This window comes from Nuphar pumila, chromosome 3 (assembly GCF_984573655.1).
Source record: "Nuphar pumila chromosome 3, dmNupPumi1.hap1.1, whole genome shotgun sequence".
Lineage (NCBI taxonomy): Eukaryota > Viridiplantae > Streptophyta > Magnoliopsida > Nymphaeales > Nymphaeaceae > Nuphar > Nuphar pumila.
In genome coordinates this window covers 28,933,112-28,946,325 of record NC_143251.1, presented here as the reverse complement: position 1 = coordinate 28,946,325, position 13,214 = coordinate 28,933,112, and the positions used below count along the sequence as shown (strand labels likewise).

General features: G+C 37.0%; 1 protein-coding gene across 2 annotated transcripts in view; it reads right to left on the bottom strand.

The window, feature by feature from the left end:
• Window positions 1–13,214, bottom strand: part of LOC149842437 (pre-mRNA-processing protein 40C-like) — a 51,419-nt gene that overhangs the window by 26,131 nt on the left and 12,074 nt on the right. For both annotated transcript variants that reach the window (XM_089999165.1, XM_089999164.1), the window contains 2 exons: window positions 8,452–8,922; window positions 8,121–8,204 (listed from right to left, as the gene is read on the bottom strand). In XM_089999165.1, the coding sequence (XP_089855291.1) occupies window positions 8,121–8,204; window positions 8,452–8,922 (555 nt within the window). The remainder of the gene's footprint in view (window positions 1–8,120; window positions 8,205–8,451; window positions 8,923–13,214) is intronic.

Below are 13,214 nucleotides of genomic sequence, written 5' to 3'. Positions count from 1 at the left end.
ACACTGCAAAGACTGCACAGTCACAGTGCCTTTTTTATATATATTTTTTTAAATAAAAAATATAAAAAAATAGTTTTTTAGGGACATTTTTGGACTCGATCAAAGTTGACCGAGTCCAAAATGTGGACAGACTCGGCCTGGACTCGTTGACCGAGTCTGACTCGGTGTTGACCGAGTCCGGGCCGAGTCCGAAGCCGCACCCGTGTCGGGGCGTGTCGACTCGGGTGCGGCACCTCCTTAGCCGAGTCCGTGTGACATAGCTGACAGGCAGCTGTTGTCAGCTGCTGACAGTAGAAAAACCTGGGAAACCCCGACCCATATATATATATATATATATATATATATATATATATATATATATATATATATATATATATATATTTTTACATTTTTGCCCCTGCCGCACCCCCACACCCGAATTTTTTGGAAGTGCCGAATCCCCGCACCCGCACCCGCGCCCGCACCCATGTGACATAGGGATCACCTCTCCAATCAGCATCTATATGCAATTAGATCTAATGAGGTAGAAAACAAGAAAAGTCCTCGTGAAGGAGAGGACTTAATATATCTTACAATACGCAGAACGGCTCCCATGTGGATTGTGGTAGGAGCATGTTGAAACTGACTGGTTGTGTGTACACTGTGGTAGGAGCATGTTGAAACTAACTGGTTGTGTGTACAGTGTGTACTATGTCCGGTCGGGTAATAGAAAGATAAGAAAGTGCTCTAATAAGTTGTCTGTAAAGAGTAATAGAGATTCTCCATCATCAATTCTCATCTTAACATGAACAACTTCTAGAATATTCCCTTTCTTATCATCTGTAATTTCAGACCTGGAAACAATATCAAAAGCAAACTTAGATTGAGACATTAAATACCCTCGAGGAGAATAAGCAACTTCAATTCCTAAGAAATATCTGAATAAACCTAAATCAATCATTTCAAAATGAGTTTTAAGAAGTTTTTTAATGTTTTCAACTGTCTGTTTATCGCCTCCGGTGATGATCATGTCATCCACATAGAGAAGTACTATAATCTCTGCATCAGAACTCTTAGTAAACAAAGGAACCAATATTAAGCATAACCTGACTAAACCTATTATACCAAGCTTTTGGTTCTTGTTTAAGACCATAAAAAGCATTTTCCAAACAAAGAACTTTACCATTGGGAATACTAATACCCGGTGGAGCTATAATGTACACTTTTTCAACTAATTTACCATTTAAAAATGCATTTTTGGCATCCATCTGAAATATGGGCTATTTCCTAATAAAAGCTAAGGCAATTAATGTTCTAACAGTGGTTATACGAGCAACTGAGGCAAAGGTTTCTTCATAATCAATGTCGTATTCTTGGGTATAACCTTTGGCCATTAATCGGACTTTATATCTTTTAAGAGTCCCATCACTCTTGGTTTTAACTTTGTAAACTCATCGACACCCTATAGGTTTCTTACCTAGAGGAAGATCTTGAATAGTCTAAGTAGAAGCATTTTCAAGTGCATCTAACTCAATTATCATGGCTTCTATTCATTCTACATGATGTTTGGCTTGAGAGTACGATAATGGTTTCTCGTATGAGTGTATTAATGCAATAACTGCCCTATACGTGGGTGAGAAAGATTCGTATGACAAATTTTTCATGAGGTGTCAAGACTCGAAATGACCTTCAGGTTGGTACTTCAGAGTATTTTTCGAGTGCACATGGAAGATTTGACTCACTTTGTCTTGAATGTTATAATCTAACATCCCTATGGATTTGCTCTTTATTGTCATCATTGAGTTCAACAGCAATAGTACTTTGATCATTGTCAAAGTCATATTCAAGATTAGGTTTTGATGTTAGATCTATCAGAAAGGAGTATTCAATGACGTTCTTAGGTCTTTCAAAATCAAAGAAACTTTGCTTTTCTAGAAAAGAGACATTTCTTGATACATATAATTTGTCATCTTGAAAGTCAAAACACCTATAGCCTTTTTTATTACCAGCATATCCTAAAAAGGCACAGGAAATCGCACGAGCAGAGAGTTTATCATTTTTGTCAATGAAAACAAAGCACTTGCATCCAAATACTCTCAATCTAGAGTAGTCTGAGGAAATATTCATAAGTTTTTCAATAGGAGCTATATTTTTCAAAGAAGAAGATGGCATTCGATTAATTAGATAGGTAGCAGTTAGAGCAGCTTCTGCCCAAAAATCCTTTGGAATTTGATTTGCTATTAATAATGTCCTAGTTGTTTTCATAATGTATCGATGTTTACATTCAGCTAGTCCATTTTGTTGTGGTGTATATGGACACGACCTTTGGTGTGTAATGTCATTTTAATTGAGATAATCCTTGAATTCTTTGGACATAAATTCTCTACCTGAATCCGTGCGAAAAATAGAAATATCATTTTGAAACTTGTTTTTAAACATGTTATGAAATGTATGAAAGTATAAAAAGACTTCAGATTTATGTTTAAGAAAATAAATCCATGTATGTCTAGAAAAATCATCGACAAAGATGACATAATATGCAAATCCTCCTTTTGAAATAATTGGCTCCAAACATCCAAATGTACAAGTTCAAGTGGTCTAGAAGAAATAAAGGTTCTATCATAAAATGATAACTTTTTCATTTTGCTAAGAATACAATCTTTACAAGTGAAATTCTCAGAATTACAAATTTTTCCTAGATTTGAAAAACGTTGGATCTTGGCTATACGAGGATGACCGAGTCTTTTGTGTCACAAATCCAACTCTATTTTCTGAATATTATAACAAAAAGCATTCTTAGGCAATTCCAAAAAATCCATGTAATAGAGTCCTCCTTCTCTATGGTTTTCTCCAGTCAGCTTGCCTGCGATCCTGTATCCAACAACCATAAGAAGAAAATGACACATTACATCCATAATCAGATATTTGAGAAACGGATAAAAGATTTAAATTTAACTTAGGAATAAATCTGACTTCTAAAATAAAAAATTTCTTAGTTTTATGGACTCTTTCAAAATTTCCTTTTATTTCGAGAGAGGTTCCATCAGCTGTAAAAACTTTTGATGCACTTGATTTATTTTTAAAATATTCGGATAGACTAATGTCATTTGGGATCATATGAAAAGAAGCACCAGAGTCAAGAAGCCAAGGAAAGTTACCTGGATCGGAGAAGGATGAAACTGCTGCTCCAGTTGAGGCTTCTGATGAGGAGGAAGCTCCTTTGGTAAGAGGTTGGAGAATCTCCATTAATTGAGCCACAGAAACTGGTGCATCTTGATCTTTGAGTTCTGATCCAGCAGTCGCAGCTCTCTTTTCTCTGAGCTCTTTTAGTTTAGGATATTAAGGCCTATAGTGCCCTGATTCATGACAATGGTGGCAAATGACTTTTTTCCATTCATAATCACCATTATGTCTGTTGAAATGAGGAGGCTTGTAAGAGCGTACATGATTACCCGGTCTAGACACAACTAGAACGAAATCATCTTCGGTTTTTGCAGTATTCTTTCTAATTTTGTTTTCCTCTATAATTAGTTCCTCTATAGTATCAATGATAGAAGAAACTTTTCCTCGATGAAGAAGAGTAGATTTAGTCGACTCGAATTTCGGTCTCAAACTGTTTATAAATTGATAAAAATGCTCTATATCAAGTTGTTTTTTACAGAGCTCATTGTCTTCAGGACAATGACATTTCGGCTCTAAAAGAGTCAATTCTTCCCAAAGTTCGGACAACTCATTGTAATATTCTCAAATGGTTTTATATTTTTGAGTCATTGTCCACACTTTGTCTTGTAAATTGCACACATATGCAATATCTTTAAGGGAATACATATTTTTTAGGTATTCCCAAGTCTTATCGGCATGCTCGAACTTATCAAGACTACAGCATTTCTTAATGTCTACGTTATTAATTAGCCATAACATAATTTTTGCATGCCCTATCCTTCACTCTATCCATTTCTTTTCATAAGTTTCTAAAGCCTTGCTCTTCTCCCCTTCCGTTAGAGGAACTTCTTTATCACCCTCTTTTTTAGTGAGAGATAGTTTAAGTTCCGAATCGAAACCATCAACTATACCCCATAACCCTTTTCCCCAAATGTGGTGCTTCATAATCGAAGCCCACATTACATAATTTTGTATCATTTAGCTTCATGGGTATAATGGTGATCCTATCATTATCATCCATCTTTTACAAGAGTGAAATAATAGAAAGAGAGAAGAAGAGATAAGAGGCTAAGAGAGTGATGGATAATACAAACTTTTGTAGCAAACATTTCTTCAATAGCCTCTTTCTTCAAACGAACCTTCTTGAGCCAAGAACAAGGTGATGAAACACCTTTTGCAAGTGAGGCATGGAAAACAAGGCCGAAGCTTTTTACGATCTAAGATTTCCACGACTTTGATACCATGTAATAAAATGGTGGCCTTCCACACAAGCACTTATCCACCGCAAGAATGTCTAAAAAGACACTTCAAGTAAAACCCCTAAAAGGGTATAAAAGGAAAACACAACAATGAAATAAAAATATCTTTATTAATAACAAGAATGCTTAAGAAGCATTTGGTCACATTACATAGAAGGGGTTCACCCCCATTTATACAAAGAAGAACAAGTGGGGAGAGCTCATTTGGAGCTCTCCAAAGAAAGAGTCGTTGGACTCTAGTCCAACGGCTCTTATTATAGCCGTTGGACTAGAGTCCAAGAGCTATATCTCAGTCAAGTTTCAACTGGAACTTGACTAAAAAACGGTATCTAGTTCTTATTGAACTAAATACAAAAATAAAAAATAAAAAATAAAAAAAGTAAAAATAAATATATATATAATAATAATATAATATTATTATTATTTTATATATATATATATATATATATTTATTTATTTATTTATATTTATATGTTACAATTTACATTTTAACAATGGTGTCAGTGTAGGGAGTTATGGAGACTCATGTGCTAGGGACTTGCACTTATTGTAATGAGGTGGAGTGCATGAGGCGGAGGGGAGCCTTTGTTGGAGTTTTAGTTGTCGAAAGGAGCAAACTGTGATACTCTATTTGTTGCACTCGAGTGATAGTTAGGAGCCCTCAGGTGGAAGTGATCGGTCATACTAGGTGTCGAGAGTCTAGAAAGGCAAATGAGACGCAAAGTATGATGGTGTGCAAGGTTAGTGGACAATAACTCCTTTGGGGATAGGGTATCCCCTTAACTCAAAAAAGTTGGCAAAATGTGATGGGAGTAAGAAGCAGGCATCAATTTTGCTTGGATAGGAAGCCCTTAGGTTCGGGACTTGGGGGCGGTATTGGGCCGCGAGAGAGAGTGGTGGACAGTTGTCGAAGTGATTAAGGTGTGTCGTGGTATGGGATGCAGCAAGTTGAGAGTTGTGACAACGGGGTGAAATTAGGAGAATCCAGGTAACTGGGAGTGTCACTGGTTGATACTTGTGTGGGTGTGAGGCATGCCCAAGGCTATGGAGTGCCTAAAGTTTTGAGGATGGTTGCATGTTTCGATAAGGAATTTGTTCTTTATTGAGAAATAACTTGAAAAGAGGGGCAACTTGACGGGAAAGTGTGCAAGAAGACAGTGTGTTGACAGATCTTCTATGAGAGGCTCATGCTAGTGAGGATCATGGCAGAGTGCCCTGGGGCAAGGAGGACCGTGGTGTTGAGGACAATGCGAGGTGAATGCTTGATTGTAGCTTGTGTGTTAAGGATAGTGTGGAGTGAATCTTCGGTTGTCACTCGTGGTGTTGAGGACAATGCAAAGCGGATTCTTTGGTTGACGCTCAATTATGGCTTTCGGAGCAAACCAGAGATACCCCGAGGAGTGGTGTGTAGGCACATCCCGCACTGGGGATCCCTATCGAATAGAATCAACGAAACCTGAAGTGACTGAGACAAGTGAAAGGTCGATGAGGGCTTACAAAAGATGGGAAAAAACCTTGAAATTGACTTCATGTTATGGCGATCAATATGTGGGTTGTGTGTGTTGAGTGTTGGTAAAGTTGGGGCAAAGGGGGTGCCCAAAGTTGGAAAGATGTTAGCCATGTGCAAGGGGAGCGTACGTGCAAAAAGGGCTTTGTTGTTAAAGTCGAATATTTTGGAGTGAAGGCTTCGAGTTAGAGAGGGTTGAGATGAAACGAAACCAAAGAGATAATGTGAGAAAAAAAATGCAATTTGAATAAAGGCCTTATTCATACTAGTGCCAACTTCGACAAGGATGTTGAAGAGTTGGGTGGGGGAGAGTGTCACAGGCCGACCTCGTAGGCACTGTTGGGAACGCGGGCAAAAGAGGGCACCCGTGTTTGGGGACCGATGTGTATACATAGTCTCGGTGCGAACAGACGTTGTTGTGTGCAATGGGTGTTGTGAGGCACTATCGTTAGCACAACCAGTCGTGCAGGTGATAGAGGGCACTCGACGTTCAAGTAGACAATGGGCACGTTTGTCAATAGATGTTTTTGTATTGTCTGATATTGCAAGGGTTAAAATGTGGCAAGGGCAGTGTGAAGCACCATTGAGTGGAAAATGCATTGGGCGTAGTAGCGAGCAATATGTGTTGGGCAGCTTGGGCTATCGGTGGCGGGCGGTGGTTGCATGTCATGCGATGGACAACGATATCGGCATTGATGCGACAGTGTGTGGCGACAGAGACATGGTGTGTTGTTCTATATTATGTTGGTTCAGTAGACTTGAGGATGACTTTGGAGAGTACCTCTCAACTAAAGATAGGATTATCCCACACGTAGCATTTGATACGGAGAGGGTGTGTGTGGATTAAGGCTAATTCCCTCGAGAATCACATTAGGTGGTCCAAACTATACATGGTGGCACCATAGTTGGCAAACTCGTGACTTGGATTCAAATCTCCTGACCCTTGACTTGTGATCAGCAGGTCAACTCGGTAACTCGGACGAGTTAGGACTATGCATTTTCTAGTATTAAGATATGGAAAAAATCAAAATCCATATTGAATAATCACTAAAATTAGCACATGACATTAATGACCAAGTTATATAAGTATTCAACTATACATAATTGCTAATATTTATGATTTAAAAACATATGATTCTTTATAACAAGTATTCTTTTATGAACATTACACATTAAAACCACAAAATGCATGACAAAAAAGACATAAGCATGCAGTCCTGAATGAGTGACCCAACTGGGGTTCGATCCGGGTTGACTAGGGTGATTCCCAGGTTTACCAACTATGGGTGGCACGGGCCCGAGCAAGTGAGTGCCTAGGCATCGATGAGTGATTTGGGTAGTGTTACTAAGACATATAACTATTAACCGGCCGCAAGGCTGGAGGTTGACAACGACCTTTCCCCAATCGTAAAGTGCATGTAGGTCTCCTCTCCTAGGTGACGCTTTTAGGAGGTCATATTGCGGCCTTGGTGGAGCGACATCGTTGTTCAATTTGGTTGGTTCGGAAGGGCATGAGCATCGCTCCCGCTTCGAAACTCGAACGATAACTGCTTATGTACAATTGTGAAGAGTATTGTGGCGCCAGGCATAGGGTGGTATACGGAGCTGTGGCTTGGGCTAGGTTGTTGTGCATGAGGTGGTGCGTAAGGTCGAGCATCTGTCTGGGCCGTTGTGCATGGAGTGATGTGTCGTGCCAATAGTCATTTCAGTAGTCGCAGGGGGTGATGTACAAGGCTTCGGGTCGTTAGGCTGGCCAAGTTGGGTTTGTTTGGCGCCACACAAGCTCGTGAAAATTTAGTTTGGACACTAACACAACCAAGAACATAAGGATAACTACAAATAAGACAATTATTACAAAAGGCAGAGGTTTTGGGGTTTCAAGTTCATGCTAGCAAGCAGTAACTAGCTTAACAAAAAATCCAAAAGAACTATTCAAAAGTCAAACACATGACAAAATGTGTAAAAGAATAATTGAAAACAGTTACCAAAACAATGATAGTTTGCTATAAACAAGTGTGGCCAATATTTTCAATAGAAAAACATTTAATGGGGGCAAAAAACACATAAATGACTCCAAAACAGATGAAAACTACAATTACGAGCAATTAAGAAGCCCCTTCATGGCTAAATGAAAAACTTATTCATGGAGTTTCAGCTGTACAAAAGGCCCAAACCTTTAGTAAAAGGTAATAAATAATCTCCAAACAACATACCTTAAAGCGTGGATCAAATATAATCTTTGGAAGTTCTTTATCCCATTTTGAAAATGGTGCAATTCCTTTTTCTTTCAGCATTTCCTGAAAACAAAGGCACAGCTAATCTGAAGTGCTAATTTTTAGAACTAAAACAGGCACAATTTATTATTATGTTCTGTGAAACTATAAAAAGCAAAGAATAATATTATCCCATTATGTCTCGAGTCCTGAATGCATGTGATGATTCATTGCGTGCAGCTTCAATATGTCATCAGAATACTACAGTACAAATTTAAGAAAGCATTTCCTACAAAGATAAACAAAGAAGGCATTGATAATCTAATGATACCTTGAACTCCATGATATATTTCTCTTTGGTTGGTCCACTGTCATTATCTTCTGAATCAGAGGATGAGTCTGACATATTGACATCCCCATTAGCATCTCGTGCTTTTTCTTTTTCATTGTCAAGTTGCTGGTCCTTTCCAATACTCTCAGCCACGCTAGGATCATTCATATGGCTTACAGTAGGGGCTGAAGAGGTTGGCAGAGGCGACGAGGCAGCAGGTGTGCCGGCATCCTGCAACTTCTTTTTAATCAGATCCAATGCAGATGAACCCACTGGTGCAGCAGAGGGTCTAAGTGACATTGCATCACGACCACAAGTGTTGACTACAGAAGCACTCAAACTAACGGAAGCAGGAGATTTCTCTTCCAATCCGCCAGCATTTGGAGCAGATGGTGCAATAGCTTTCAAAGAAACATCAGAATCCTGCTTTCTCAATTCCACAACGTCCGGTGGTACTTGCCAGCTACTTACCTGTGAGACATACATATGTAAACGTACAGACTATTTAATTAACCCAACAACATGAAGAGGCTAAACCAACAAAGAATAGTCTCATTGATATAAAGAAATTAACAAGCAATCACAAATTATCAACTTAGCACATCAAAATTTGGCAACATAAACAAACAAATCAGCATACCCATATTAACCACTTCTTGTTAAACTGATTAACAGCTTCATACAGTTTTTTTTTTTACTTTTAAGACCAAAACAAGGAATTCTTTAATAGAAAAAAGTTGCATGACTAACTCAAATTGGTGCAGTTGACCATTAAGGAATTTTCTCCTAAAGAAATCTCTAAGATAGTGTCACAAAATGAGGATATTACAGTTACAATCAAAGTTTGTTATCCCACACACATGCACTCAATCACACACGGGCTCACGCATGTGCAAGCATGCACACACAATGAGCTGAGCAGTTCATGAAAAACTATGTCTCGGCTCAGGATCGATTTTTTTTTTTACTTTTAAGACCAAAACAAGGAATTCTTTAATAGAAAAAAGTTGCATGACTAACTCAAATTGGTGCAGTTGACCATTAAGGAATTTTCTCCTAAAGAAATCTCTAAGATAGTGTCACAAAATGAGGATATTACAGTTACAATCAAAGTTTGTTATCCCACACACATGCACTCAATCACACACGGGCTCACGCATGTGCAAGCATGCACACACAATGAGCTGAGCAGTTCATGAAAAACTATGTCTCGGCTCAGGATTGATTTGCTAACCTAACAAGCCAAGGACAAGGTTCAGCTTAGGCTCATCTGGTTAAACGATAAAAGCTGGAACAAACTTTGTTCATGCAGATATAGACTGCCTGTGCAAAGATAAAGTTGGGTGCAATAGTTTTGTTGGCTGCCCTTGAAGTAACAGGTGCAAGGTTTGGATCCCGTCTCCCTCCCCCATCCCTTATTTTCTTAAAAGATACAAATATTTTTGAAAGAATTAAAACATATACCCTCTGTTTGGATGATTTTATAAATAGCTCCTCGCTGTTTATACTTATTTTAAATAGTAAGTTTTGGTGTTTCGATCTTTTATTTTTATTTCATTCAACATCTTTTAATAAAATTAATGGAAAAACATCCCCTTTTCAAAAACAAGAACCTACACGTTTTTTTATATAACTACTTATTTTCTTCCTCATCACCAAAATCACCACCATCATCATCACCACCACTACCATCATCATCACCACCACTACCATCATCATCATCATCACTACCACTACCACCACCACTATCATTGCCATCATCATCACTACCACCACTACCAGTTCTTCGATCCAGAACTGAAAAGACCTAGTTCAGGGGTTCTAGGAGGACCTAGGGACGTGTGTAAGGGTCTAGTAATGTTCTGGATAAAGGGCAAAGGTGTTAACGATCAAGGGTTACTAGTTTAGGGAAATCAGGTAAATTGGGTAATCGGTAGGTACGGTTTTGGGTTTCAAGTTCCAAAAATTTAGTAAAAGTTGATCTAAGGCTATAAAGAAGTTATAGAGGCACCTCAAGTCGAGATGGAGTCTCCTACGTTCTGGAACTCGAACATACAATCTGCACTACAGAGACACTGATTGGCTCATCGGGGATGTGAAAACGCACAGTTCGAGGCACCGAAGGAGCTCGGGCTCTTCCGGGGTATAGGTCTACCAACCCTTTGTTAAAATATGTGTACTCGTACACATATATTTTGAAATATAATCCTTAAATGTACATATACATATAAAGATATGTATACATATATATATGTATACGTATCTCTATTTATATATATATATATATATATATATATATATATATATTTTATCTTCCTAAAATACCCTCAAGGGTATTCTTGTAATTTGACATTTTACGCATATTCCAATTGGAATATGCATTGTAATTTTTTCTTTAAATTTTTTGTTTTTATTTTTTTATTTTTTGTTTTTATAAACCATTGGGGGTCTCCCAATAGAGACGTTGGGGGCTCTCCAACGTCTCCTTTGGGAGCCCCCAAGGTGGCTCCTTTTTGTGCTTATAAATAGGGGATTTCCCCTTTGTATTTCCTAAGATTGGGAGGAGCTCTTGCTCCATTGTAAGGGGTTTTTACCCTCTTCTTCCTCTTCTTCAATAATATTCAACTTATGACTTTATGTCATATTTTTGCCCCTTGTGTGGGTTTATGTGTTAGCACATTATGTGCTTGTGTTGTTCCCTTTAATAGGTTTATTCGCACTTCATGTGCATGTGTATGGGTTCATTATTGAACCTAATGTATTCAAAGCCACTTTGTAACATGGTATCAGAGCCCGGTTACGATGGGGTTGTCTCTTGGCGCAACGGAAAGCGTGGTGCTCAAGAAATGGTGAAGTATTCGTTGTTACTCTCTTTTTTTAGAAGCTTTCGGTATGTATCTCTTTTCTTAACATATTATGCATTATGAAACTATTTTTCTTGCACATTTAGTGTTTTTGATAGTTGAATCATTTCCTTTCACATTTCGCGTGTTCGTATATTTTAAAATATCTACTTTTAAATTTGGTAAATTTGTTTATTGTTCAAATATATAATTCTTGGTTATATAGTTATCGATTTCTCATCACATATAATAGTAATTTATGTTTTGCAAAATTGTTTTTCAATTATGTGAGATTTATGATTTTTCATAAAGATTTTCGTGATTAACCTATAAGTTAACTTTTTAAATACGATTTCTTGCTAGATTAATGATCTTTGTTTAAAAACTCTTTAATCTCATATAAAGTCTAATTTGTTTTGAGTTCCTCTCTTGTTTATGGATTTTAGTGCATTTTTTGGAAAAATCTTGATATAATTCTTGTATAAGAATCTCTCACATCTAAATCCTTGTTATGAATCCTAAGTAGTTCTCGTTAATAATAACTATTTATGAGAACTCCTAAAGATGTTTCAATGATTTTGGTTTATTTAAAGGTTTTTTGAAACATTGTTTGTGATAAATAGGTTGTTCGAAGCGTTGTAAAAGATCTTTTAAAAGAATTTCTCACACTATATAGAATGCATAGTGTATCTATTACATCTTTTTGGTATAAAAGATTTCATTAAATTTATTGATGCAACTTTACAAACTTGTTGGTTTGTATTTTTCACATAAGATTTCAAAACCTCTTGATTGTATCTCTAAGGATGCCTACATTGGCCATAATATGGTCTTCTTTTAAATTGCATTTATCAAGCATAAAATTGCATAATTGAAGCTTGAGAGTCTCAAGCATTTGCATCTTTTATGAAATACATGCATGTTTGATATTATTACGCTTTTTGCATATTCTTTGTTCAAGTGTTGTGAGAGTGCCTTCGTGCACATCTTTTTTAAAGTATTTGTACTCATATACGTATTGTCTCTTCGTAGACATTTTTACATTGTGGAGCTTTTGTGCACATTTCTTTTGGTGAAAGTGTAATGAATTTAGATATTGATTCTTTTGTTGAATCATTATAAAACATTGTAAGTGCTTATAGCACTTTGTACGTTTCCGCATATCTCAATCAAAGAATATTAAAACTTGTTGTATGGGATTTAATCCCAATTCTATAAATTTTCAAGTATTTTTGAATATCTTTTCTTGGGTATTGTGTTAAAGCTCTCCTTGCGAATCATTACGGTTCTTGTGATTTCTTTGTTAAAAACTTGATTTTCTTTTCTTGATTATCCCAAGATGATTTCTTTATGTCATTATGTTCTTTGAAAAAGTTTTTTTATGGTACTTATCTTATCCATCACAAGTTATATGATGCATCAATCTTTTATGGCCCTATTGTTATATTAGAGATATTTGAGGTGAGTTATGGGCACCTTGTGTTATATCATTTTAGATTTTCCACTTGCCATATTATAGATGGTGGTTGAGGTGAGTTATGGGCACCTTGAGACTCTAGAATGATTTGGTATATGATCTCTAATTATGAGTGTGGCACTCGTTGTTATGTCATTTTAGATTGTCCACTTACCATATTATAGATGGTGGTTGAGGTGAGTTATGGGCACCTTGGGACTCTAGAATGATTTGGTATATGAGTGTGTCACTAGTTTGATGTTGGCCATTGATCTTATGGATGCTCTTATTTATATATAAATGTGATGGATATATGATGTTTGAAACCTTAAAATGTTTTAAGGTATATTAAAATCAAGGTTTTAGGGATTATTGCCCAACCTTTTATTGTTTATGAAAAATTATGAGTGCATTTGCACATTTGTGATTTCGTGCTTTTGTGCACAAGTGTTCCATATGTTCTT